This window comes from Tympanuchus pallidicinctus, unplaced genomic scaffold, assembly GCF_026119805.1.
Source record: "Tympanuchus pallidicinctus isolate F22 unplaced genomic scaffold, pur_lepc_1.0 scaffold48, whole genome shotgun sequence".
Taxonomy (NCBI): domain Eukaryota; kingdom Metazoa; phylum Chordata; class Aves; order Galliformes; family Phasianidae; genus Tympanuchus; species Tympanuchus pallidicinctus.
The window spans coordinates 544,768-571,929 of record NW_026294767.1 but is presented as its reverse complement, the minus strand read 5'-3'; the positions used below and the strand labels follow the sequence as shown (position 1 = coordinate 571,929).

The 27,162-nt window shown below is 46.9% G+C and overlaps 7 protein-coding genes and 1 pseudogene across 7 annotated transcripts; 5 read left to right on the top strand and 3 right to left on the bottom strand.

Annotated features, from left to right (window-relative positions):
* The first annotated feature begins 411 nt into the window (after positions 1-411).
* LOC128090600 (feather keratin 1-like) lies at positions 412-762 on the top strand. Its single transcript, XM_052702999.1, has one exon. It carries the CDS (start codon positions 412-414, stop codon positions 760-762), a length of 351 nt encoding a protein of 116 aa, XP_052558959.1.
* A 5,806-nt stretch (positions 763-6,568) lies between these two features.
* LOC128090653 (feather keratin 4-like) lies at positions 6,569-6,952 on the top strand (the record flags this gene model as incomplete). The annotated part of the gene is made up of 1 exon (XM_052703089.1): positions 6,569-6,952. A coding segment is annotated over one exon (384 nt), but the record flags the coding sequence as incomplete, so codon positions are not given.
* Positions 6,953-14,801: 7,849 nt separating this feature from the next.
* On the bottom strand, positions 14,802-15,509 carry LOC128090605 (claw keratin-like). Its single transcript, XM_052703004.1, has one exon. It carries the CDS (start codon positions 15,507-15,509, stop codon positions 14,802-14,804), a length of 708 nt encoding a protein of 235 aa, XP_052558964.1.
* A 3,153-nt stretch (positions 15,510-18,662) lies between these two features.
* LOC128090599 (scale keratin-like) lies at positions 18,663-19,403 on the top strand. Its single transcript, XM_052702998.1, has one exon. The coding sequence runs from the start codon at positions 18,663-18,665 to the stop codon at positions 19,401-19,403; it is 741 nt and encodes a 246-aa protein (XP_052558958.1).
* Positions 19,404-20,923: 1,520 nt separating this feature from the next.
* On the bottom strand, positions 20,924-21,492 carry LOC128090632 (scale keratin-like). Its single transcript, XM_052703057.1, has one exon. It carries the CDS (start codon positions 21,475-21,477, stop codon positions 21,112-21,114), a length of 366 nt encoding a protein of 121 aa, XP_052559017.1. The 5' UTR covers positions 21,478-21,492; the 3' UTR covers positions 20,924-21,111.
* Positions 21,493-22,594: 1,102 nt separating this feature from the next.
* On the top strand, positions 22,595-23,167 carry LOC128090620 (scale keratin-like). Its single transcript, XM_052703032.1, has one exon. The coding sequence runs from the start codon at positions 22,612-22,614 to the stop codon at positions 22,975-22,977; it is 366 nt and encodes a 121-aa protein (XP_052558992.1). The 5' UTR covers positions 22,595-22,611; the 3' UTR covers positions 22,978-23,167.
* A 1,259-nt stretch (positions 23,168-24,426) lies between these two features.
* On the bottom strand, positions 24,427-24,801 carry LOC128090625 (scale keratin-like). Its single transcript, XM_052703044.1, has one exon. The coding sequence runs from the start codon at positions 24,790-24,792 to the stop codon at positions 24,427-24,429; it is 366 nt and encodes a 121-aa protein (XP_052559004.1). The 5' UTR covers positions 24,793-24,801.
* Positions 24,802-25,398: 597 nt separating this feature from the next.
* LOC128090598 (scale keratin-like) lies at positions 25,399-26,319 on the top strand (annotated as a pseudogene).
* Positions 26,320-27,162: the final 843 nt, after the last annotated feature.

Here is a 27,162-nt window from a genome sequence, read left to right as displayed (position 1 = left end):
CTAAACCAAGATAAGTGTCATGATAACGCTCAGCATTTCCAGCCCTGCCTGCAGCTCCAGCTGCTGTCCTCCATCTCCCATGATACCTGCAGTGATTCCATCTAGAGGGCTGGGGAAGGGGAAACCCCCAAGGGTTCACTGTGAGGGTGCAGGGGGGGGCTTATATGATCAGCAGCAGAGTTCAGAGGCCAAAAGCTCTGGAAACTTTGAGAAGAATAAGGGAAGTCGCTATGTGATATTCAGACTGCGCACTGTGGGTTTTGATCTAAGAAATAATTACCCATTTAGCCACTTTGTCTCATTACTTCCATATCTGTTAACCCCATATCTGAGTTTTGTAAATTCAACAAAGTGCTTCTATTGCATGTGCTTTCTGGTCCTGTATTTCAGACGACTCTCCATCCTGCAGACATGTCCTCAAACAACCTGTGTGCACCCACCCCATGTGGCCCAACCCCATTGGCCAACAGCTGCAACGAGCCCTGTGCCCAGCAGTGCCAAGAGTCCACCTACATCATCCAACCACCTCCGGTGGTGGTGACCCTGCCAGGACCCATCCTCAGCTCCTTCCCCCAGAACACCGCTGTGGGATCCTCCACCTCTGCAGCTGTAGGCAGCACCCTCAGCTCTGAGGGAGTGCCCATCTCCTCCGGCAGCTCCTTGGGATTTGGGAGCTTTGGTTATCCCAGTCTGGGCAGTGGGTACAGCCGGCCCTACCGCCGCTACAACACCTACCGCAGCGGCTTCAATGGGCCGTGCTAGAGCACGAGGAGCAGGCATGATGAGATGAGCAGAAATACTGAAGCATGACCTGATGTGGGAGAGAGCTCCTGGCCATGGTTACGTGGTGTTGAACACCCGCAACTCCACCTCAAGTTAATAGAGCTGTGGGACCTTGGCATCCCCTAAAATCAGGCCTTTTTTTTGTCTTATATTTTGGATTCTTCATATTTCTAATGAACTTTTTTTCCTGTATCCGAGACTTTATTGTTTCAGTACATGGTAACACTAAAAAATGAAACCTAGGATGAAAAGACGCATGAGCTGTTGTCTTCCAGAATCCATGATGTGCTTATACTTTACTTTTTTATTCCACTTCTTGCTTATTAAAGTTATGCTGCATCACACAAGTCTTCTGGTGCTTGTTGGCTGTCTTATGTCCATGAGCAGCCTGCTCCTGATAAAGCTTCTGACCGTATATCTATTTACTTTCAGTAATTAAATGCTATGATTTCGTATTGGGTTACTACTTCTGTGCCAAGACAGCATTTCTACAGCTTCTTCCTTATATATACGAGGAGAATACTCTGCAGTAGTATGTAGTAGTGTGTGCATGTGAATGTAGTGTGTGTAGTTGCCCAAAGCAGACATGTAGAAGAGGTGTGTATACAGAATAGACTGGTGTGATAGACTTCCTAGATTTCCTTCCCCAAATCTGGCTTTCACCAGAGATAAAGGCTTGCATATAAACTGCTTGTTATTGAATCTCTTTTGTACATAAGAAAGTCTCTCTGATGACTATGGTCTCAGAAACATTGTGCTCTTTGGGGAGAATTGTGCCTAAAAGGAAACCTATTCCCCCGGTATATCATATTGAGTACTATTTTGTAATCAATGCCACCTTATCCAAGGCTGCTTCAGTGAAGAAGTGGGATTCCTAATGCAGACAGAGCTCCTAGTGCTTCTGTGCAGATCTCCATGAGATTATGCTGAAAATGTTGGGTTTGGCAGAGGTATTTGCATACATTCATTGGCTGCAGGCGGCTCTGGAGATAAATGACAGGCTGAATGTTCACCCCATGGTGATGTCTGTAACTTCAGTTTATTTGCAGAATGGAAATTCACCTCTTCTTACTGAGATGGAAAAGATTTAAACGTTTGTGTTCCTCCTGCATCTCCAGCTCCAAGCATGTATGCCATCATCATTTCCTTCCTAAATGACTAATGAAAATAAACATAAAATCAGGGACCTGGCATGTAATTGCAGTAAGTTCTCACGTAACCCCTGGCACACATAAATGCTGGATTGTGAAAGGGGTTTCTACCAGTGATGATAGCAACCCCCTTGCCCTGAGATTGCAGGTATGAGCTCATCAGTCCTGGTGGCTGCAAGGCAGGTGGATCCAGCACAGGGCCATGGGTAGAGAAATGCTAATTACACTATTAGAATTTAAAATGTAATTAAACATCTACATCTGAAAAAAAATATTCAAACACCTGTTTGAAAACAACCAAAGCCCACCCAGTGTGGGTGTGGTACTCCTCAGAATCCCTGCTGAGTAAACAAGCTCTTCCCTACAGCATGAAATCATTTTTGATGCTGTCGTTTTCTACTGTTCACACTGAATCCTGGTACAACACCACCACCACAGGCCATCCCTTTGCAGAAAAACTCCATGGATATCTGTGCAGTCATTATTCGCAGTCATTTTTTTGGACAAAAAGAGAAACTATATCATGAATTGTTTAAGCTCATTAGACCACAGTACAATGCAAAACAAAACCTCAAACTTTTGTCATTTTAAAGTCCTTTATAGCAGTATTTGAATAACATTAACAATGAAAACATCTGTGTATGAAATAGGTATGAACTCTGAGGGCTGTATATATCTACTTATATCTGAATGCTTCTGCCTTCGGGGGCAGCACAAGTTGAAATGGTGAAGTTCACACTGGAGGCTCTGCCTATACCCAATGACACCCCAAATTAAACACACAGTGTGTATTATTCATCCACCTGCATCAAACAACACGTGGCCTCACTGGGATGCAATAGAAGCAGCAATACATTGCAGAGATACCCAGTCTGATAGAACAAATGGACCTTAACATACAAATACATCTCCTCTTGTAAGCACTAAGACAGCAATAGCTGGCACCATGAGGGTATTATCAGAATTCACTGCCAATGGCCTGGAACCACGTCTCCTAATTTACTGGGTAAGCTTCAAATGGAGTTGCAGACTGTTGGTCAATAAACATTAGTATTAGCACAATTAACTAAGATTGGGGTCTGAAGTTAAAAAGAGAACAATCAAACCCATTGTAGACAGTGAGAGAAAGGGCTGCACAGGAGAGTTCTGTGCTGTAAAGAGCGTTGTAGATTTGTTCAGCTGCTCAGAGCCTCTTTCTTTTGAACAAGGTAATTAATTATAACTCAGATGTTATTGCATCTCTTCCCATCAGGGAAACTGCTCTGCTCGCCGTGTGTCTGTGTCTCCATGTGCAGATTTTGGGTCACTTGTGTGTCTGGAGCCATTCCACAGGGATTACTGTGAGTAAGATTCCAGTTCTCTTCTGATGAAGGGCTTCTCTTCAGCCATTTAGTTGCTCACAGGTGTCTCAGGAGGATGTTCTCATATTATGCAAAAACTTTTAATTATAATATGAATATACAGGCCTGTCCTTGATCATATAAAAACAGCTGTGAACCTCTGATTCACTCACTTTAATTCAGCCCAAAGATCAGGAGATGAAGACATTCAGACTGTGCGGTGAAGTGGTTGGTCTCAGAACATCAATTATTGCAATCTCTTTCAAGGAAGGTCACAGACATCTCTGAAAATATCTTTAGGTCCTTTTCTAAACTCTGAGTCTGATATTGAAAGAATTCTTTATTTCCAAGTAGAGGTTGGAAAAAAGAACAAAATAATTTCTGAAAATTATCTGAGGATAATGTTGCCATGCAAATTACTTCCCCAAATTAGCACTACATACCAGAGGAGATTCTCTTTGAAAAACCTTGCTATTCTCTTAGATTACAGAGAAGTTTTGAGGAGTGGCCATGGTTGGCAAATCCAAAAAAGGTGAGAGTTATTTCTTTGAGAATTTCTTTGGAATATGAGATGGTTGACACCAACCTTGAGCTATTTTTAATTAAAAATGAAATAGCCATCAATCCTGCCACCCCGAACAGTGGCATAAATTTTAGAAGCCACTGACTGGTCTATACTTCCAAATCTTGATAATAGATTATTCTAAGAGAGATATGAAAATTCAAACACGGATCACATATCTTAAGCTTCACATAACATAATACTTTGCATGCCTGGAGTTTTAATAAAAGTTTCTGATAAACTTTGAAGTTCTGAGGAGCATCTGACCAAGCCAAACAAGTTTCTGTTCCCAGGGGATCTTCCAAAGACACTTATAATTTAGTGATGATTTACATGTCTCAGTAATTGAAGTGCTAGGAGAGCAAAGACCTGAGTGCTGGTCTCTGTGCCAAGGATCATTTATGTATTTTACCCCTTTACTTTTTATCCTGCAAAATTTTCCTATAGAAGAAGTTAATTTCTTTTCAAAGTCCAGAAAAACTTACAAGTGAAGAAATTACTGAGGTTTCATATATTTCTGACACTTCTCCAGTTGGCTACCACTGGTCTAACACCATGCACCAGGCTCTGCAGGGGCAGCAGAAGTCAATGCAGTGTTATGGAAGAAAGAAATGCTGTGTGTGACTGTTTCTGCCGTCTGAGTTTTGCAAAGTCTTATCTTTTGCAAGACTCTGCCTTGAGAACAATTGGTAACATGTTCACCTATATGGAAGTTAATCTGAATGCAGCTGTGGATGTGATGAGGTCTGAGATAAGAATTGAGATGTATCTATGGACTCTCTGGATATAAAGCTCCTAAGAGCCCATAACTGGAGAAAGACAAGCAAGATCCTCTATAAGATTTTCCTTCTGAGTCTTCCACAGAAATACAATAGCTCCATAATATCTCATTTGACAAGATTTTTTGTACTCTTCTTGTATTCTTCTTCTTCCATGTCAAAGAATCAGCAACTTAAAAGCTTTCCTGTCTATATGGCCTTTGCAGAAAGTTCTAACCCTTTTCAGTCCCTCTCAGCTCTCACTGTGTTTTTCACAGCCCTTCCCTTTGCACTTTTCATGGTTTCTTCTCTAATTTTTGGGCCTGAGTTGGGTGTGAATTGTGTGTGTGCCTTCCTTGCCACTTTCTGGAAAACTCTCCTTTTCTCCCTCAGAGCATCTGGAATCTCCCAGCTGCAGCTGCTCACGGACTGGCTTCCCACTCACAAAAGCTAAAATCCATCATGATTTGCAACAGCATTTACCTTGCAGAGGAGGGCTTGTCCACGGTGCTACGTTATGCAAATTCTGCTTAATCTACTATAATGACACCAGGCAGATCCCAAAGGGTTTTCAAGGCTGGATAAATTCTGAATTAATTATTCTAATGTTACCAGAAATTAACTTGGCACAGAATATTTTGAGATGAAAGAAACCTGTGGTCAGATATACATGCCACAAGATAAGGAAGCAAAGCAGTAATAAGCACAAATACTGAGGCAAAAAAACATATAATCAGTACCAGCTCATAAATTATTTCATGCACAAAGAACAGTCCAAGTTGTTGGGCAACTTGGGATGAAGTATAAAAACCTGAGCAACTCACACTCCTTCCATCCATTTCTCTTCCCTTCTTTGCTTTGGACAGTAGGGTAAGTCTGAACTCGTTTATTCTCTTTCTGTACATTGAACTCTTGCCTTGATGGTGTTGTACTGTTGGCATACATTCGGCTTATTCTTTTCTCTGAGAGGAAGCTGAGAGGGGTTTTCATATGAAAGAGGAAGTTTTCTTTTGGTGGTCTGTTACAAAAATCATGGAATGGGGGAATCAGACCCAAATTAGTGGGAAATTTATCTATGGTCAGATGTTAAGAGCAACAAACAGGAATCCAATACTGCATTTTATCCTTCGCTGTCCTGGGTTGCCAGCTCTTCATGAAGAAAGCCTCAGTCCATGTCTGTCTTTGAAACTCACCTCATAGCAATTCTGCAGGCAAAGAGTGCCTGGGAACCAACTCCTCCCCATGCAGCAAACACCTGCAGACAGATTTCTACTGTAACTTCTGCTGATGATTTTTATGTTAATAGCAAGACAAAATGTAGAAGGGTTCCTGAACTCAGCTGCCTGCCTGCCAGTTCTTGTCAAACAATTTCAAGTAGTTGGCTTGTATTTTCCAGTTTCTTCAAACTGGGAGAAGGGACCTCTAAGATGGCACTTGGATGAAAGCATGGGAGATGAAGGAAAAATTATCTGCTGTTTGAGCACTGGATAGGACGCTTGTCATCTTTGGATGCTTAGCAAACATATAAGCTTTGGATCAGCAATAACAAGCCAGGTCTCACCTGGTCCAGCTGAGAACTTTCATCTGGAGGCTCTATTTCTCTAGGACACACATACCTTTCCTATGTGCAGCCACAGCTGCAAGGGGAGGTGTTGAAAGTTCCCTTTTTCCAGGGTAGCATTATGGCCATGTGGTTAGGGCATTCTCTGCAATGGGAACGTCGAGGTTTTCAGCATCACCACATGCCCCGATTCCTGGGTGAGTTTACTAACCACGGAGGCTTCAGGGTAAGTGACGGAGCAAGATTCATTAGTGTTACCTTCCCTAGCAGTCTCCTTAAGGAAATGCCAACTCAACCCTGTTTTGAAAGTACTCTGGAGCAAAAATATAATCTTGCTCCCCATGCAATCTCTGGCAAGTTTGCTATATTCAGGAAGGGTTTAATCCAATTCTTGTATTGCATTTGTTTCCTTCTCTCTGTTTCAGATTTACCTCCGGCCCAGAGAAATGTCCTGCTATGACCTGTGTGCTCCCACTCCCTGTGGCCCAACTCCGCTGGCCAACAGCTGCAACGAGCCCTGTGTGCGCCAGTGCCAGGACTCCACAGTGGTCATCCAGCCCTCTCCCGTTGTGGTGACCCTGCCAGGACCCATCCTCAGCTCCTTCCCCCAGAACACTACTGTGGGATCCTCAGCATCTGCTGCTGTTGGGAGTGCTCTCAGTGCAGGAGGAGTGCCCATCTCCTCCGGCAGCTCCTTGGGATTTGGGAGCTTTGGTTATCCCAGTCTGGGCAGTGGGTACAGCCGGCCCTACCGCCGCTACAACACCTACCGCAGCGGCTTCAATGGGCCGTGCTAGAGCACGAGGAGCAGGCAGGAAGAAGTGACCAGAAATACTGAAGCATGACCCGATGTGGGAGAGAGTTCCTGGCCTTGGTTACGTGTTGCTGGATACCCACAATTCTGCCTGAAGTTAGTGGAGCTGTGAGAGCTTGACATCCCCTAAAATCAGGCCTTTGCTTGTCTTTTGTTATGCTTTACTTTACATTTCTGATCATATCTTGTTCTTTTCTACTTTTGTGTGTGTGTGATTTATTTTTTTTTTGTATTTGACAAGGATTAGGTAAAATATGTAATTATTAGGAGTTGTTCTGCATGGCTGAAGTAGTACAGTCCATTTAAAGCATAAAGAAGGAAGATCTCATTTTGCTGAATATATCATTGTAAGAGGGATGAGTGGGTGCTGTCCTTACCGGACTCCGGAAATATATTCCTTACATTTTATATTGCTTCCTTCCATGCCTCAGCCTCATTAAATTGGTGCTGCATTATACTGCGAGTCTGCCTGAATTTCTTTCTACTCCCAGCCCATTTTCCAACCTGTCTGTGGTGAAACAGGTCTGTTTGCAACTCATCTGTGCCAGAAACCACTGTGCCAATAACTCCAAGTCAGTTGCTACAGGAGGATGATTCAGATTTCAATTGTGGATGGAGTTTTTATTTTGTGCTTATACAGTAAATCTGTGCCAAGAAAATAATTTCAAAGGCTAGAAATAAACAGAGTTCCCTTGCAATGTGTGTGCCTCCTATTGTAGCAGAAGCAGGAAATGTTATAAGCTAGCGAGTTCTGCTTTCTTTCTTTAAATACTCTCTATCTATTGCACCATGGAGATGCAGACAAGCCCTTTATATATTTTGATATCACTCTTCCATGAAACACTGTTAGTTTTGATGTGGAATTTCTTGAAGAGTAATGAGAGTGGAGGAACGGGCTCGCTTGAGAAAAGGGGTGAGTTCCCATTCAGTGCTGTATGGACAAGTATAGTTTCAGGGATGAACTCATGAGGGAGGTCATATTTTTCCTTATCCTTCTGTAGTCATAATAAATAAGAAGATGTACAGAGAAAAGTGGGCAGAGGGATAGAGATACAGCAGGAAAGTCTACAGGGATGAGGAGCAGTGGAAATAAATGGGATAAATCTTTTTCTGAAGCTCCACTTCCACTTAGCTATTCTCCACTTGCTCACCAACCTGGAAGAATATTGTGACGTTCTTTGCTCTACCAGTGAGAGGTAATGAGGGGCCCTTTAAGAGAAAGGAGTGCTTATGCTGTCCTTGGGAGCATCTGAGCTTGCCAAGGGGGAAGGTGGGATGGTGTAACCCTGTGAACAATCCAGAGCCTTGTTCAGACCACAGGAAGAGTTGGAGGTGAGGGAGGAGTATTGATGTGGTGTTCTTACAAAGAGATTGGCCACTGATGTTTGCTGGCCTGGGAAACACGTCTGGAAGAAATCAATGAAAGGATTGTAAGTTCCAGCTCTTTTTGATTGTGCCTTTAGGTATTGCTGTCTGTTGTGCCTTGAAGATCTGAAAAATGTCTGGCTTTGCTTTATTCCAGCATGGCTGTCTGAGTTGTAACAAATGTGGTCTTTGGACATGGGGAGCTTTGTTCCCAGAGGGATATAAGCCTGAAAAGCTGCACCTGAGGGGCTCAGGATGATTCAGTGCCCTGTTTCCCCATGCATCTGTGAAATTTCTTGTTTGGAGTCTGTCTATGCAGTCTGATGCTGAAATGTAATTAAGGCCAGAGAAAGACGTTGACAAAGTTATACTGACAACAGTCATTACTGGAGCTAAATTAAAGGAGATTCATCAGTCCCATGAAGGAATCCATAATTCTAAGGAGCAGGTTTTCTTAATGATTAATGACAGAGGAGAATGGCAATTGAGCAGTTTGATATTATGATACAGCAGAAGTTTGGTGGGAATTAAATGTGCAATATGATTTCATCTTTTGCTCTCTCAAGTGAAGCTATTGCTTGATCAAACTGGATGCATCCCAAAGAAGTTACCCTTCATCTGCAGTTGCAGCAAAGCAACTTCTCTTATACAGGGCTTATATATACCTATCCAAACCCACAGAGGGGTTATGGTTGCACTGTATCCAAGTGGCTGGGAAGGATCATGGCTGAGGTACTATGATTAAAGTAACTCCGACATATCCAAATGGACAAGAAATATCATTTGTTCTCCCCAAAATACATTCTTCTAGAGCTATAATCCCCTTTTGCAGTTCTCTGTTATACTTTCATCTCATTGACCTCCAGTGCAGAGGGACTGACACATACACATGCTCACGTGAAGTCTTTCCAAGGTTGGGATCTCTGTGTATTCAGAATGGTCTGCTACATTGCTCATTCTTTTAAGAAACAAAAATCCTTGAGTGTGCATTATCCCCATAAATTCCTTGCTTCCAATCTTTGAATTAAAACTTACTGAAGCAAAAATTTGGCTCAATTCTAACATCTGAAAAGTGTTATTCTCTGCTGCAGAATGTGAGCTGGATCTTAGTGCTGCAGTGAAACCTTCTAGGTAATACAAGATGCTTCTGAAACTGTTACCACATTAGAAATGTCATCCCACATTAGACTGGGATAATGTAACCATCTTTTGTGCTCTGAACAAAACACAGTCATTCTTTCTAGATTTATAAACCCGTGTCTGATGATCTGCCACAGAACAACTGGAAGGATTTCTTCCCATAGAAGGAAGCAGGACATTGTCTTCTCTACCATGGTCAGGGAAGCTGTGCTTTGATACCAAACTCTGTGAAACTAAAGGCAAAAATTACAGTACCTTTGTGCATACAGGGATAAGATGTAGAAAGGTTCTTAAGGGCAGAGATTCCATTGATTTCTAAGGCTCCCTTAAGGACCTGGGGTGTTCTTGCACTTTTACTAACCAGCCCTGCCTTAATTTTAAATTAATTTATTATTCTTCCATTTGCATATGGCTGTGTTCCCACCAGTGAAATTGTTCTGTTTACTGCTTATGTTTATTGCCTGGACTTACCTGCTTTAGATGGAAACCACAATCTGTGGTGTCTCTCATCTTTATGGTTTGTATCCTTTGAATATCCCTGGCTCCATTTCACCAACTCCACCTTCTTGAGAAGTGGATGAGTCAGAAATTCAGTTTGCTTTGGAATTTTGTCTGCTCTTCAGCATTTTGGTCACGCTGCTTCATGGCATTCCATTTCGCAGCAAGAAATTTTAATTGAAGACCATAGTGCATAATTTCATCAGTGACAGTGAGGTTTAATTTTGCTTTGTAATATTCCAATGAGAAATATCCCAAAATCTTCAGCTCCTGGGATGAGGAGATTGAACCAGAGAGGCACATTTGACACATGATCGCGTCATCAGGAGAGATGACTCTTTCATCATCCCTATACCTTTTGATGAGCTTGTTTTTCAGATACGCTTGCTTCAGTTATGATCACTAGATAGTTGTTGTTACTGAAGAATGTGTATTTTAACATTGTATTGGACAAAAACTTGATAAATCTCAAGGGATAGAGGAGCTGCAGGCAGTAGTGTCACTACTAGGGACAGAATGGGTAATGTCATCATGCACCTATGGACATCCAGTGACTGATGGTTGGAATGACGTTTTGAAGCATGGGCTTTTTGAGGCAAATACTTCTTCAAAGGTTAAGGAAGAGATGAACTGACTCTAGCTTCTGAAGCCACAGAGTGTGAAGTAGTTTGGGAAAATCATCATCCATACTGGTCACAAATTTCAAACACTGCATGTGTTCAAATGATGCAGCACGCCTTCAAATTTTCTGCTAATACACTATTTGCATGTCTGAGACATTGATGGAAATCTGTTGTGAACTTTGAAGACCTTTGTTCTTCAAAACTGTGCAATCAGCATTTATTTCCCAGGAGATTCTGATGGAGATACTCACAATTTAGACACAATTTGCATGTCTCTGGAGTGGAGAGATTACAGCACCAACCTCTGCCTTAAAGTTTTCTTATGCATTGTATGCAATTACTTTTTAATCCAGAAATTGTCTTTGAAAAAGAAATTGAAATGTTGCACATTGCAATGTTCCTTAAGACCATGCAAAATGAAGACAAAGTTATTTGCTTTCAAGGGAAGAAGAAAGAATATTATACACTTCTGTAGGTAGCGACCATTAATTTGGAGTATAATTTTGTATAATAGTGCAAGACACTATAAGGAAAGAAAATACTATATCAGCAAATGTAAAACTGGTGACTTCAGTTATGCAAAGTTAAGTTGTGCAGAACTTTTAGCACCAAAAACCCACACGCACCCTCAATTTGACCTGAATTGTTTTTCCCGGAGTCTGACATAGGAATAAAGTTCAAATTGCCAAATCCTGAGGTGAAGGACTTTGACAGTTTCCAAATTGAAGACCAGCGTCTCAAATCCCTTCATGGAAATGCAATAGTTTAATACAAAATGAACAGGTCAAACTGCTGATACTCTTTCATCCTGAGTCAAGGAAGTAAAACAACATTTTCCCTTGGATCAGCTTTTTCCAAGGAAGTACCTTTGAGTCTGGCAAACTGCAGTCAGCTCTGCCAAGTGCTTTCTGTAGAAACATTATCTTCTGGATAATGGACATTATCTTCTTTGTGCAGCTGCTGGAGGGAAAATCAGTTTGGTTCGGAGTCGTAGCTATAGATATCTCAGTAACTTATGGACTTCATGAAGTGGAAGGAGGGGGTTCATAGGGTGATTATCCCATGCATCTTTCCTGATAAACATATTCATCTGTGTTAAACGATGTATGCTGCACAGATCATGTTCAGGATGCAAAATCTCTTCCTTAGTAGCTGAGGTGAATCAGTTCATCTGGCCAGGAATTAACAGAGCTCATAAGGCTTTAAGATAAAAGAAACTTCTATAGGGGAACACATACCTTATGAAATTAAAACAAGGCAACAGTGAAGAAGAAGTACATCATCAGCTGGGAATGGTTTGCATACAAGACATCTCTAGTAATTGGCTGGTAAGTGGCTTCGTGCACAGAGTACATCTCAGGTCCTCAGACACTTGGGAAGCAGTATAAAAACCAGCTCTGTGCAAGTCACTGCCATCCACTTTTTCTCTTTTATTCTCCTCGGTGAAAGGGTAAGTCTGAATCCACTGCCTTTCTCTGTTTTGAATTGTTGCATTTGTATTATTTTATTTTTCTGTATTGGCTTGTTCATAGCTGTCCAAAGTTTATCCTCTTCCTCCCTTTCAGTATCTAAAGGGAGCCTACAAACAGAAGGGGACTCAACTCTAGACAAGGGTAGATATTGGCAGGACAAAGGGAAATGGTTTGAAGTAGAAGGAGGGAAGACTGAGGTTGGATGTTAGGGGAAGTTCTTTACTGTGAGAGTGGTGAGGTGCTGGAACAGCAGCCCACAGAGATTGTGGATGTCTCATCCCTGGAGGTGTTCAAGACCACATTGCATGGGACCTTGGTCAGCCTGATATAGTACTAGGTATAGAGGTTGGTGGTCCTGCCTGTGGCAGGGTTGTTGGACCTTGATGATCCTTGAGGTCCTTTCCAACCCAAGCCATTCTACGATTCTGTGATCCTTGCGTGGAGGGAGGGGAGCTGAGGGCAACTTTCTGTATAGAAGAGCAGCTTTAAGGGGTTGCATTTGCTGGGCACAAGTCTTTACATTCATTTTTCAGTGGGTCACTGGTGCATTCTGGTCCAAGATATTAAAATCTGTGTATACATAAATGAGAAAATAGAAGTGGTTGTGAAGAATCTCCCGGCTTTCCAGAACAGGAGAGCCATAAATATGTCCCCTCTTCCTACCTCCTACAGACAGCAGGCATCCTGAAGGGTGCTGAAAGAAATGAGCTCCCAGACTGCTCCGGATAGGTGGAGGTGCCCCTTGTGCTCTTTTCTGTAGGGCAGAGGAATTGAGGTCTCATTTGTGATCTCCTTTCCATCTAAGAATGCATCACTTTTTCCCCAGAGTCTCTAGTGAGTTTCTGGTACTCTCCACTGTCTCAGGAGCTCAATCATGTGATTGTAATTACAACTTCTTTGTTACCGCCTTCTCTGTGTTTCAGATCTCCTTCCAGCCCAGAGAAATGTCCTGCTATGACCTGTGTGCTCCCACCCCATGTGGCCCAACCCCATTGGCCAACAGCTGCACTGAGCCCTGTGTGCGCCAGTGCCAGGACTCCACCTACATCATCCAGCCCTCTCCCGTGGTGGTGACCCTGCCAGGACCCATCCTCAGCTCCTTCCCCCAGAACACCACTGTGGGATCCTCAGCCTCTGCAGCTGTGGGAGATGTTCTCAGTGCAGCGGGGGTCCCCATCTCCTCCAGCAGCTCCTCAGCTATTCGGGTCAGGGGAGCCTTTACGGGAGGTCCTACCGCCAATACAACCGCTGTGGGAGCTATGGGCCGTGCTAAAGCCTCATGCAGAAAGCACAGATGAAATAACAACTAGAAGCTTGAAAGCTTGATCCAGATGCAGGACTGAGTTCATGACCACAGCCCTGCGCTTGCTGACCACCTTCAGCTTTGCCCTGAGCTCATGGGACTGCAGTAGCTTGGCATTTCTGATCCAATGCCTTTCTATGAGGTGAAAAATGTAACATATAGTTGCACTAGGAGTTGGCCGTCCTGCTGTAAAGCATTGCCTTGAATTAGGAGATTAGTTTAACCCACATTGAAACCTATTGCTTATGCTGTTCATTTTTTTAGCTGTTGTTCTACTTCTTGCTCATCAAACTCATGCAGAAAGACAAAACTCATGCATGTTGTTTATGATGCATCAGAAACAACACACTCCTCTGATGTCTTTTTCTCTCCTCTTTATTTTGTTCTGTGGAATAAATTTATCAGTGTGTCAAGTTGTCAGTGCCAAGCAGATCTTCATATGAATCAGACCATACTGGTTAGCAAGGACATTTAAAACATAAGTAATTATTAAAACCCCTTTTTTTGATGGGGTGTTTTCCCTAACCACATTTCTTTCAGTACAATATTAAATATTCATTTCTGGCTAACAAACAGTAGGGAAAATAAATCCTGTCTTGCAAGCAGCATGACCTTTCATCTCCTGCTCTTTTGTGGAGCTCATAAATCCTCAGCAAACTCTGCTATTATTGTTCTGACTCATCTTTCACTCTATGAAGAACAATTTGCAATAAAAAACATCCGTAACTAAAAATAAAAAATATTAGATAAAGGAAAATTAGGGGGAGAATTGTATGATTCTTCCTTTGTTTGCTTAGGAATGCTGTAATTAGGGGTTGGTGGGGGCCTTTGAGGCAACAGGAAATCCTCAGAGCAATAACAATTACACTTCTCATTCTAAATCCTGGGGAAGATAATGACTTCTAAATTGCTAAACAAATATTCATTAGCACTGTGCGTGCCTAAAGGGTCTCAGTTGAACTCCCATTCTACAGACTGAAAGGACATGGAGCCGGGCAGATGCTGTGATCACTTAACCCTGCACACCAGGGAGTGCTGCTCCCACAGGAGGCTGAGGGAGGAAGGAAGAAAAGAGAGGCTCACATGCAACACCACAGGGCTTTATTGGGACACAAGAGCGTAGCAGGCAGTTACAGAAACTCAAGGTGGTGCAAGGGAAAATTATCAACGCAGGGACTGCACTGAGGCTACAGTACCCTGCTCAGGATCCAGGGGACAGCGGAGGTGGAAGGAAGATGCAGGGAACACCAAAGCTGCAGCCAGGGCTCATGGTAGCACAGGTGAGTGAGGCGTGGGGCACACAGCATGCTCCCGTCCCCATGCTGGGGCAGCTGATGGGTGCTGCCAGTCCCCTCAGCTCCTGCTCCATGTCCAGCTGCTGCAGTCCGTGCTTCAGGACTGTCTCTGGCTCTGGGCATCATGGCACTGGCTTTAGAATGCTCCGCAGCTCCCGCGGCGGGATCTGCCCCACCGCTGGGCACCAGAGAGGGAATAGCCAGCACCGCAGGAAGAGAGGCCAGAGCTGTAGGACCTGCCACAACTGCCAAAGCCACTGGAGCCATACTGGCCCCCATAGCCCAGGGAGCCCCCGTAGCTCATGTCATCCCCATAACCCAGGCAACTCCCATAGCCCTGAGATCCTCCATAGCCCCCCAGACCAAAGGAGCCCCCATAGCCCCGGGATCCTCCATAGCCTCCCAAACCAAAGGAGCCCCCATAGCCCCGGGATCCTCCATAGCCTCCCAAACCAAAGGAGCTCCCAGAGCCCCAGGATCCTCCATAGCCTCCCAAACCAAAGGAGCTCCCAGAGCCCAGGGAGCTCCCATAGCCCCGGGAACCCCCCAAGCCAAAGGAGCTCCCATAACCTCGAGACCCTCCCAGACCAAAGGAGCCCCCAGAGCCCAGGGAGCTCTGAGAGCTAAAGGAGCCCCCCATTCCGACTGGGCCTGACGATCCAACAATGCTCTCCTGAGGAAAAGAAGTGAGCACGGGGCCGGGGACTGTCACCACCACCGGTGGAGGCAAGATCACTGCTCTGGAGTCGGGACACTGCTGCACACATGGCTCATTGTAGCTCTCGGCAATTGGCTGAGGGCAGCTCACCCCATAGGGTCTGCAGGACTCCATGCAGCTAGACATCCTTCTTGGGGTTGTTATGAGTCTGCAACAGACAGCATGAAGCAGGCAAATGGAGAAGTATTAAAACTGCACTGGCATGAGACGAACCGAAGTATTTAAGTCTGCAATTACCCATGTAGGAATCACATCCATGACAAAAGATTTGCTAAAGCAAATGCTAATTGTAGTAGAAAGACAGAGTGAAGCCACACTTACCTTGTTCACTTCAGGGAATGAGGCAAGAGAAGTCGATAGAAGAGCTGCAGAAGGCACGAGCTTTTATATGCTTCCCAGGACGATGTCTTTAAGCCACCCTTTGTGCCTCTTGTCCTAATTTGTTACAAAACAAACACGATGGTGGGAGCTTTCGTACTGCCATGTCAGCAATGTCCCTCCCAAGAAGTTACCCTGGGTGTGTGGTACAATAATAATGACAATTGGTTATCTGCGATTTTAATATTAGAGGACTTAGGGAACTTACAGCCAAAGGGTGCAATGCAGTCTCCCACTGGAAATCAGAGCAAGAACTATGTGTCACGTTAGTCTCATGGTCACATTCAGGATACATACACAGCAGGAGGTGCTCATGGTGCCACGTGCAAGAAGTAGGTGAAGGTTACCCCATGTAATTGGAGGATTAACAGAGAGCTGGTTGAGTGGAACTCCTCCAGAGAAGCAGAAAAGTCATAGAATCATCTCGTAGAATGGCCTGGGTTGAAAAGGACCATAATGGTCATCTAATTTCAAGCCCCCTCCTATGTGCAGAGTCTCCAACCACCATACCAGGCTGCCCAGAGCCACATCCAGCTTGGCCTTGAATGCCTCCAGGGAAGGAGCATCCACATCCTCCTTGAGCGACCTGTTCCAGTGCTTCACTACCTTCTGTATGAAAAATTCCTTACTGATTCCCAGATTCATTACACGTCCTTACACATTCTAGAAGTTATTTTAGAAATACATTTTAAAGCAATCCTAATTTTCTTACTTATTCTCCCTCCCAGAGATATTGACTGCTTGAGAAAAAGTCGGAAATTATAACATATCTCTTCCAATACTATTTCATTAATTGAATCATTATGTGGCATCATACAATTACTTGCAAGTCTGTTGTTTTCCAATTTAATGATATTTCAAAAGATGGGCTATTAATTGTCCCTAAATTGTTAAATAGCTGTGCCTTTGAAGTGTCATCAGAATTCACTGATAATAATGAGAGACACCTGGAAGATAATGACTTTAAGCTGCTCCACAAGCACTCATTAATACTTAATGCTTGCAATTTCTGTTATTATGATATGAAATGAGGAAGGGCAGGATTTAGAAGTTCCCTTGTTATGAAACAACCTCATTCCAAAACATGACAAGTGATGTCACTATTTTGCTTCCCACATAAGGCCATGATTTTTAAGTTGGATAAGAATTTGATTTTCATTTACGATGTGATGCACTTTATTTATTAAACATTAATATATTTTGGGAGATTGTGATGAGTTCATGCTATGAATGCTGCGTTGTAGCTTCACCTCAGCCTGGAGAAGAGAAGGCTGCAGGGTGACCCCATTGCAGCATTTCGCTGCCTAAAGGGAGCCAACAAACAGGAGGGGACTCAACTCTACACAAGGGTAGATAATGGCAGAACAAGGGGAAATGGTTTGAAGTAGAAGGAGGGAAGATTGAGGTTGGATGTTAGGGGAAGTTCTTTACTGTGAGAGTGGTGAGGTGTTGGAACAGCAGCTGCACAGAGAGGTTGTGGATGCCCTGTCCACCCCTGGAGGTGTTCAAGGCCATGCTGGATGTTGCCCTGGTCAGCCTGGTCTAGTATTAAATGTGGAGGTAGCCCTGCCGGTGGCAGGGTGGTTGTAGCTTGATGATCTTTCAGGTCCCTTTCAACCCAAGCCATTCTACGATTCTATGATTCTATGATTCTGTGACCCTGCATTTTTGTAATATGTCTGGAATGTCCAGTGCCTTAAATTCTAAGGAAAACTTAAGAGCCCCTCTTAAAAGTTACCTGAACAAGGCTGAAGAAGGTTGCGAAACAAAGACGCTAAAACAGATGTCCTAAAATCTCTGTTCTCATTGTCTCAGATCTCATGTTCACTCCTAGATGACCCCCTCTCTTATTCACAAAATTGTACAGAACGAAACAAAGCACATCATCCCGACTTCTCTAAATTATTGTTCTTGCACAAGATTTTGACCATACAGTAGTCAAGTTGCATTACTGAAATCTTGAAGTGCAATTAAATAACAGATGCCCCAGTGCTGGTGCTGGGTACTAGGTGATTGAAAGATGCCATCAGTCATCAATCTAATACCCACTGACTTTGTTTCATACCTGTTTTTAAAGCTGGGGAGTGGCAGTGCAAAGCAAGCAAAATTAAATCCCTCAGTATCAGGCTTGTTTTGTGACTGTGTAAGACCTGGAGCACAGAGGGTGTTTCATATCCTGTGAGCAGTTGGAGAAATGTATAAAAGCTCACTCTACTCCAGACCTCTCTATCAACTTCTCCTTCTTGTTCTCCTTGGTGAACAGGGTAAGTCCTATTCAACTCAACTTTTATCCTTGTCGTGCTTTTTTTTCCTGTTAATGCTAAATTGTACATCATACTACAGAATGGGAAGTCGGAGATCTGCAAGAATTGCAAGGTCCTAGAACAAAATTGGGAGATTTTGATGCCGTATTGACTATCAATTTCCCAGGCATGTTAGTAACAAATTGGTACTATGAAATGTAGAAATGTCAGATGGAGCATTGTATTTACCTCCTTGTTGAAGAGCAAATATTCCCATCTGGAAGTTGAGAGCTACTATGGAAACGTCTGGATATATTCAACAGTACTTTTCATAACTTAATGTAAATAGACTTCCAAAATACAGTCTGTTTAAGCTGGTCATATAAATTAGATTAGTTATGATTGAAGCAAAAGCAGTAATATTATGTGTAGGATTCATTACATCTCTGAGTCTAAACATGGCATTTAGAGTTTCCTGACAGTAAGCAGAGTCTAGGATGTGGCTGACACGACTAGATGTAGGTTTGCTTTAGAAGAATAATTCTGGGAAGTGATGACATCCATTAAGCATAAAGCAAGCACCACAGTCTACAATGAAAATCCACTTTGTGCTGTCTGTTGCAGACTCATAACGACCCCAAGAAGGATGTCTAGCTGCATGGAGTCCTGCAGACCCTATGGGGTGAGCTGCCCTCAGCCAATTGCCGAGAGCTACAATGAGCCATGTGTGCAGCAGTGCCCCGACTCCAGAGCAGTGATCTTGCCTCCACCAGTGGTGGTGACAGTCCCCGGCCCCGTGCTCACTTCTTTTCCTCAGGAGAGCATTGTTGGATCGTCAGGCCCAGTCGGAATGGGGGGCTCCTTTAGCTCTCAGAGCTCCCTGGGCTCTGGGGGCTCCTTCGGTCTGGGAGGGTCTCGAGGTTATGGGAGCTCCTTTGGCTTGGGGGGTTCCCGGGGCTATGGGAGCTCCCTGGGCTCTGGGAGCTCCTTTGGTTTGGGAGGCTATGGAGGATCCTGGGGCTCTGGGAGCTCCTTTGGTTTGGGAGGCTATGGAGGATCCCGGGGCTATGGGGGCTCCTTTGGTTTGGGAGGCTATGGAGGATCCCGGGGCTCTGGGAGCTCCTTTGGTTTGGGAGGCTATGGAGGATCCCAGGGCTCTGGGGGCTCCTTTGGTCTGGGGGGCTATGGAGGATCCCAGGGCTATGGGAGTTGCCTGGGTTATGGGGATGACATGAGCTACGGGGGCTCCCTGGGCTATGGGGGCCAGTATGGCTCCAGTGGCTTTGGCAGTTGTGGCAGGTCCTACAGCTCTGGCCTCTCTTCCTGCGGTGCTGGCTATTCCCTCCCTGGTGCCCAGCGGTGGGGCAGATCCCGCCGCGGGAGCTGCGGAGCATTCTAAAGCCAGTGCCATGATGCCCAGAGCCAGAGACAGCCCTGAAGCACGGACTGCAGCAGATGGACATGGAGCAGGAGCTGAGGGGACTGGCAGCACCCATCAGCTGTCCCAGCATGGGGACGGGAGCATGCTGTGTGCCCCACGCCTCACTCACCTGTGCTACCATGAGCCCTGGCTGCAGCTTTGGTGTTCCCTGCATCTTCCTTCCACCTCCGCTGTCCCCTGGATCCTGAGCAGGGTACTGTAGCCTCAGTGCAGTCCCTGTGTTGATAATTTTCCCTTGGACCACCTTGAGTTTCTGTAACTGCCTGCTATGCTGTTGTGTCTCAATAAAGCCCTGTGGTGTTGCATGTGAGCCTCACTGCTTTTCCTTTGTCCCTTGGACTCCTGTGGTTATCCCGGCACAGGAGGTGAATTACTGTGATCTGTATTTCATCCAGTCTCTAAATATGACGTCCTTGCCTAAGTTTACCACTATGTCTACAATCAGAACAAGTTGCTTGTCATTACTCTTTATCTAATCAACAAACCCTTCCCACATCAAAGATCGCTATTTACTCTCTTCACTTGCTAGCTCTATCTGAGCTTAATAACACTGTCATTTAAATGCTCTTCTAATTGTAAAATGCCTTTTGGGGGTTCCCATGGGAACAAACAATTACTGCAGCTTTTCTCAAGCTTGTCAGGAACAAAGGATATCAAAGCAGTTTAGAAGCAGTGACTAACTATTTATGCAAGTGAACTGTTTCGTCATAATGCAATGCACATGTCTAAGTGGTGAGTAATAGCATCAGGCTGAATAGGGAGGCTTATCTCTCATCATATCAGAGCCAGGTTTGTAGCCGCCGGGGCTGGTCAGCCCTGTCCCTGCCCTGCTTTCCCTTTCGTCTCATCGAGGCAGTCTACCCCTTTCCCAATATGTCTGCAGACATCTTCAGTAGTAACCTGGAGCCTGCAATAAAAACTTCCATTCTTTCCAGTGTCTCTACAGGTTTTCTAGCAACCAGGAAAGATAAAGTCATTAAGGTGAATTTTACGGGAGTGAGATTTAAAGAGTTGACAGGTGATGTTTTAAAAACAGGCTATGAATGTCTTAAAAACAGGCTATGACAGCAGTCTGCAAATATATTACTGTCTCAAAGCAACTCATAAAACATGAAATGAGTGATGAAGTGTTTATTAGGGGAGAATATAGAATAGAGGAAAATATCTGAAAATATAGAGAGAAAATGGTATGTGGTGAAATATTTTGTCCAATAAAATAAAAGGTATAAAGACATGACAACATAAGAAGGCTATGCATGGGAAAGCAAAATAAGGCAAAAAATTTAACGCAGAAGAGATATAATAATAATAACAATGGAATAAAGCATAATACAGGAAACAAAGAGAATGACAACAAAAACAGTGAGAGAAGCATATAATTTCTGTGCTTGCAAAAGACAGTGTAAAACTCAAGCACAGATAAATACAGTGTGCAATACAAAGAGGAATAAAAAAAAAAAAGAAAAAAATACACTACATTAAATATTAACAGATATACAAGAAGTAATAAAGACCATTTTACGATAAAAACTGATGAAAGAGGAGTCACAGAAAAATATGCAGAAAGGAACAAAAAAACATATTACAAAATACCAATGTCGGCATTGAACTTGAATACCCCTAATAAGTATGGTGTGTGCCAGATAAAAGAGCTGCAAGGACAGATCTAGCAGGGCCCACAGGTGTCCCAGAGCTTCCTGCTGTAGCGGGGCAAGGCGCAGGGGTTGCAGGCAGGAGAAGCGTAGGGTCTGCCAAAGGTGCAGAGGCCGGCCGAGCCCTGAGTGGCCCCGGCGCCATAGAGGCCCCCCAGCCCCAGGGAGCCGCCAAAGGCGGGTGCTCCGGAGGAGCCCACCACGGCTTGCTGGGGGAAGGAGCTGAGGATGGGGCCGGGGAAGGTGACGACGACGGGCGGTGGCTGGATGAAGGCCGTCGAGTCGGGGCACTGGCGCGCGCACAGCTCGTTGCAGCTCTCAGCGATGGGCTGGGGCACGGCGACGCTGGTTTTTGGTGGGCACAGGTCGTAGCAAGACATCTTGGTGTGAGAGAGCTGAGCCTGCAATGCAAAGCCACCAAAGGAATTAGGAGAGAGACCATGTCCTAGCAGAACCAAGTGAGTGACCAGGGACTGCTCTACATGCAGCAGGTCCATAGCCTCCGTCACTGTTGTAGGGCCATAGCCACCCCACAGCATCTTGCTCTCCTGCCAAGGAGACCCACTCCAGTGCCAGCCAAAGGAGGGCCAGTCACTCACCCTTTTCCCAAGCTGAGCCAGGAAGCAGTGGATGCTGGTGCTCACACAGGGCAGTGCTTTTATGGGGGCTGGTGAACATGGGGAGGAGCTTGGGGGCACATGGCTATCAGCAGCCAAACCCCAATCTCCCATGTGCGTTCCATGGGGCTGTTTTACTGATCTTGTTTGCTTGGCTACCCCCACCCATTCCATCAGCACCTACAATTACCCTGCTGGGACACTGGCCAGCCCTCTGCTAATGGACCAATTAGACCTGCTGCCCTCTCATCCTGTGCCTGCATAAGAGGGAAGGGAGGGTGAGAAATGCTGAGTGGCTGTTCCTTGCATGCCACAGCACTTGCCCAGGGTCATAGTTTTGCTGTGTCCACATGCCACCTGTGCAGAGCCTCAGGGAGGAGCAGGGTCACAGCACTGGGTAAGGAGAAGGTCTGGCCCAGGCATCCTGCATGCCAGCGTCTGAGTGACAAATACTCCTTTCTTGTTATCTGCAGAGGCGCGAGGTGACGGAATGCCCAATCAAAGGCACTCCTCTCAGTCATTCTGCTTAGCACTACACGGTCAGTCCATGAAGCAGGAAGAGGAGGGAGGGCAGTAAAGGGGCCTGTCCTGGTCCAGCCGGGGACTGCTGACACAGGGAGAGCGGGAGCAGGCCAGCCTGGCCTCGGCATCAGGGAGTGTCGCCTCTGCCCATTGGCCCAGAGGCTGATGAGCCATGCCTCATCCTGGATAAAAGCTGGGATTGAGGGGAGCTCTCCCAAGCACTGCTCTGGCCTCCTTCTCCTTGGGAACAGGGTAAGTCCAAGAGCAATTCTTCTCCAGACTCAGGCCTGTGCCTGGAGTGCGCCTGAGCTGTTGCCATCTGCTGCTGCGTGACACTGTCTGCCCTCTTGCAGAGCTCCATCCCATCACACCAAGATGTCTTGCTACGACCTGTGCCCACCAAAAACCAGCGTCGCCGTGCCCCAGCCCATCGCTGAGAGCTGCAACGAGCTGTGCGCGCGCCAGTGCCCCGACTCGACGGCCTTCATCCAGCCACCGCCCGTCGTCATCACCTTCCCCGGCCCCATCCTCAGCTCCTTCCCCCAGCAAGCCGTGGTGGGCTCCTCCGGAGCACCCGCCTTTGGCGGCTCCCTGGGGCTGGGGGGCCTCTACGGCGCCGGGGCCACTCAGGGCTCAGGGGGCCTCTGCACCTTTGGCAGACCCTACGCTTCTCCTGCCTGCAGCCCCTGCGCCTTGCCCCGCTACAGCAGGAAGCTCTGGGACACCTGTGGGCCCTGCTAAACTCAGGCCCTGCCTGCTCCCACCAACACTAGCATCCACTCATTCCTGAATGCCTGGGCCTGGAGTGTTGAGGAGTGCTGAGCATCTCCTGCTGCCACTGAGGCCTGAGCCACTGGCAGTGCTGGCACCTTTGCTTGCTTTGCCCACATCTCCTGCCCATTCCTCTTCTTCCATGGACTTCAACCTGAGTCTGACCTGCCTTTTTTTCTCTGTCCCCATCTCCATCTGATCTGGGAACAATAAAGTTTTCCTGCATTCACAAATGCCTTCTCCCTCTCTTTGTTGTTGTTTCAAATAAGTACCGGGTTGTTTTGTGAAGGCTGCGGTCGGGTAAATTCTGCTGATGAGGGACCCACGTTTTGCTTAGTATTGTGGGAGTGTTGAAAGTAAATATGGCAGAGGGGTTCTTTTGGTCAGGCTTTGGGAGCTGTGGAAGGAACAGGGAGGAGGACGGTGCTGACCAAACTCCCTTGCCTTTCCTCCGCAGATCTGCAGTGGGCCTGCTCTGCCAGTTGCGCTGCGCTGTAGAAGTACCGCATTTTTGACTGCATACTCTCTTATTTGTCAGAAATTCAGCTCAGTGTTTAGCTGTGTAAATGATGGAGGGTGAGGGAAAGTCTTAATACTTCATGAGAAGAATTGTACCTATGTTGTAAGGACTAATCTCTGCATTGAGATTAGCAGAGATGCTCTCCAGAGAAATAGTATGGTCCATGTCCAGGAAGAAAGTTTCAAACTGTGCTGTCGGGTGCTGGAGCCTTTATCTTCAGAACGGAATCCCTTCTAATTCATGATTCCCAATAATTGTCTGTAGTGGCTGTCAGCAGAACAGCTTGAACACGCACTTGCAGAGGATGATTTTCTAGAAGTTGCCTCACAACTTAGTCTGCCCCTTCAGATTGGGCATGGAGGGGATATTGCTGAGGCCATGGGAGCTGGGGAGGATCGGCAGGAGGGAGGACTGCAGTTCTCAGATACCCTGGGGCTGCATTTCCTGCTGGAGAGGGAGAATCCGGCATTCAGGCAGGGCTTGTGCAGATGGGCAACAGTAGAGTGTGAGCCGGAGCTGGTGTGGCCAGGGCCTTTGACCAGTGGAAACACAGCCAGTCTTGGCAGGCGGCTGAGAGCTTGTTCTGGGCCAGACCGAGGGACCATGCGTGGCAGAAGGGAGCCCTGGGGCGGCCATCGCGCCCGGGAAGAAAAGCCCAAGATTCAAACATTGGATGCATATTACTTTTATTGTAAAGACAGGAAAGGACACAACATCAAAGACATACTAGAGTCCAAGGCAGGAAGTAGTGCAAAGGGCTTCAAAAGAAGTGTTTCCGAAGGCATCTTCAAGTCAGTGGACAGCGCAGGTCCCAGTTCAGGGCTGTAAAAGACACAGTGGGCCTTACAAATTAGCAGAGAGGATGAGGAATGAAGTGGTGAAGGGTCTTGCATCTGGGTTTAGCAGGGCCCGCAGGTGTTCCAGAGCTTCCTGCTGTAGCGGGGCAAGGCGCAGGGGCTGCAGGCAGGAGAAGCGTAGGGTCTGCCAAAGGTGCAGAGGCCGGCCGAGCCCTGAGTGGCCCCGGCGCCGTAGAGGCCCCCCAGCCCCAGGGAGCCGCCAAAGGCGGGTGCTCCGGAGGAGCCCACCACGGCTTGCTGGGGGAAGGAGCTGAGGATGGGGCCGGGGAAGGTGACGACGACGGGCGGTGGCTGGATGAAGGCCGTCGAGTCGGGGCACTGGCGCGCGCACAGCTCGTTGCAGCTCTCAGCGATGGGCTGGGGCACGGCGACGCTGGTTTTTGGTGGGCACAGGTCGTAGCAAGACATCTTGGTGTGAGAGAGCTGAGCCTGCAATGAAAGCTACAAGAAGAGGAGCTATAATTTTGGCGATGCCCTAGCAGAACCAAGTGAGTGACCAGGGACTGCTCTACATGCAGCAGGGCCTTCGCCCCTGTCGTTGTTGCAGGTCCCTAGTTACCCCCACAGCATCCTGATCCCCTGCCCCAATGATCCGCCCAAGGACCAGCCAAAGGAGGGATGGCCACTCACCGTATTCCCAAGCTGAGCCAGGAAGCAGTGGTGGATACTGGTGCTCACACAGGGCAGTGCTTTTATGGGGGCTGGTGAAGACGGGGAGGAGCTGGCTGTGGTGGGGGCACGTGGCTATCAGTAGCCAAACCCCAATCTCCCACGTGCGTTCCATGGGTCTGTTTAGCTGACGCTGTATCCTCAGCAGCCCCCACCCGCTCACTCAGCCCCTACAATTAGCCTGCTTGGTAGCTGGCAAGCCCTCTGCTGATGGGCAAATTAGGCCTGCTGCCCTCTCATCCTCGGCCTGTGTAAGATGGGATGGCGGGGTGCATAACAAATGCTGAGTGGCAGTTCCTTGCATGCCACAGCTCTTGCCCAAGGGCTTGCTTTTGCTGTGTCCTCATGGCAGCTGTGCAGAGCCTCAGGGATGAGCCGGGCACAGCACTGGGCAAATGGAAGGTCTGGCGCAGGCATCCTGCATGCCAGCATCTGAGTGACAAACGCATTGCAGTTGTTATCTGCAGATGGGTGAGGTAAAGTGACACCAAATCAAAAGCACTCCTCTCGGTCATTGCCTGCTCAGCACCCCGCATTTGGCCTATGGAGCAGAAAGAAGAAGGAAGGCGGACAAGTGGCCTGTTCTGGTCTGACCATGGGCTGCTGAGTCAGGAGGGCAGGAGCAGGCCAGCCTGGCTTCAGCCTCAGGGAGTGACACCTCTGCCCATTGGCCCAGAGGCTGATGAGCCAAGGCCCAGCCTGGATAAAAGCTGGGATTGAGGGGAGCTCTCCCAAGCACTGCTCTGGCCTCCTTCTCCTTGGGAACAGGGTAAGTCCAAGAGCAATTCTCCTGCCCTTCACTAAGGACAGCTTCAGGCCCCTGTGCCTGAGCTGTTGCCATCTGCTGCTGCGTGACACTGTCTGCCCTCTTGCAGAGCTCCATCCCATCACACCAAGATGTCTTGCTACGACCTGTGCCCACCAAAAACCAGCGTCGCCGTGCCCCAGCCCATCGCTGAGAGCTGCAACGAGCTGTGCGCGCGCCAGTGCCCCGACTCGACGGCCTTCATCCAGCCACCGCCCGTCGTCGTCACCTTCCCCGGCCCCATCCTCAGCTCCTTCCCCCAGCAAGCCGTGGTGGGCTCCTCCGGAGCACCCGCCTTTGGCGGCTCCCTGGGGCTGGGGGGCCTCTACGGCGCCGGGGCCACTCAGGGCTCGGCCGGCCTCTGCACCTTTGGCAGACCCTACGCTTCTCCTGCCTGCAGCCCCTGCGCCTTGCCCCGCTACAGCAGGAAGCTCTGGGACACCTGTGGGCCCTGCTAAACTCAGGCCCTGCCTGCTCCCACCAACACTAGCATCCACTCATTCCTGAATGCCTGGGCCTGGAGTGTTGAGGAGTGCTGAGAATCTCCAGCTGCCACTGAGGCCTGAGCCACTGGCAGTGCTGGCACCTTTGCTTGCTTTGCCCTCATCTCCTGCCCATTTCTCTTCTTCCATGGACTTCAACCTGAGTCTGACCTGCCTTTTTTTCTCCATCCCCATCTGCAGCTGATCTGGGAACAATAAAGTTTTCCTGCATTCACAAATATCTTCTCCCTCTCTTTGTTGTTTCAAAAGTGTTCCGGATGGTTTTGTGATAGCCGGGGTATATAAAATCATGATGATGTGTGTCCCAACTCCTCTTAAAATGGTGTGGTTGTGAGGATTGGATATGGCAGAGAATGCCTTTTGGTGGGCTGCAGAAGCTGTGGAAGAAACAGAGAGCAGGCTGGTGCTGACCGTGCTCCCTTACGCATCCTCCTCAGCTCTGCAGTGGCACCAGCTCTGCCAAGTCATGCTGCTCTGTAGGAGCACCTCTTGAGCTCAGGCTCAAAGCTCAGGGGAGGCTGGAGAGTGGCCATTGGCAAATACTGCCTTTGATTAATGCACTGCCAGTTCCTGGCTGGAATACAGCCTTACAGAAATACACGTGTGCAGGGGGCCACAAAAGTGAAGCTTGAGGTAGCCATGTGCTCTGAGGCTGTGATTGTTGGGAATGTGGATGGCATCAGCCATTACCTGGAAGGAGGCTGAGCATGCAACACCTGTCTTCATCTTTCTGGTATCAGGATGTGCTGACATCCATTCAAAGTCAGCCTACCGGTGTCCCGTGAATCAAAGTCATCAGTG

What these genes read in the sequence shown, in the direction of transcription:
- LOC128090632 (XM_052703057.1), bottom strand. Translation starts at nt 21,477, where the DNA reads ATGTCTTGCTACGACCTGTGCCCACCAAAAACCAGCGTCGCCGTGCCC.
- LOC128090625 (XM_052703044.1), bottom strand. Translation starts at nt 24,792, where the DNA reads ATGTCTTGCTACGACCTGTGCCCACCAAAAACCAGCGTCGCCGTGCCC.
- LOC128090600 (XM_052702999.1), top strand. Translation starts at nt 412, where the DNA reads ATGTCCTCAAACAACCTGTGTGCACCCACCCCATGTGGCCCAACCCCA.
- LOC128090599 (XM_052702998.1), top strand. Translation starts at nt 18,663, where the DNA reads ATGGAGTCCTGCAGACCCTATGGGGTGAGCTGCCCTCAGCCAATTGCC.
- LOC128090605 (XM_052703004.1), bottom strand. Translation starts at nt 15,509, where the DNA reads ATGTCTAGCTGCATGGAGTCCTGCAGACCCTATGGGGTGAGCTGCCCT.
- LOC128090620 (XM_052703032.1), top strand. Translation starts at nt 22,612, where the DNA reads ATGTCTTGCTACGACCTGTGCCCACCAAAAACCAGCGTCGCCGTGCCC.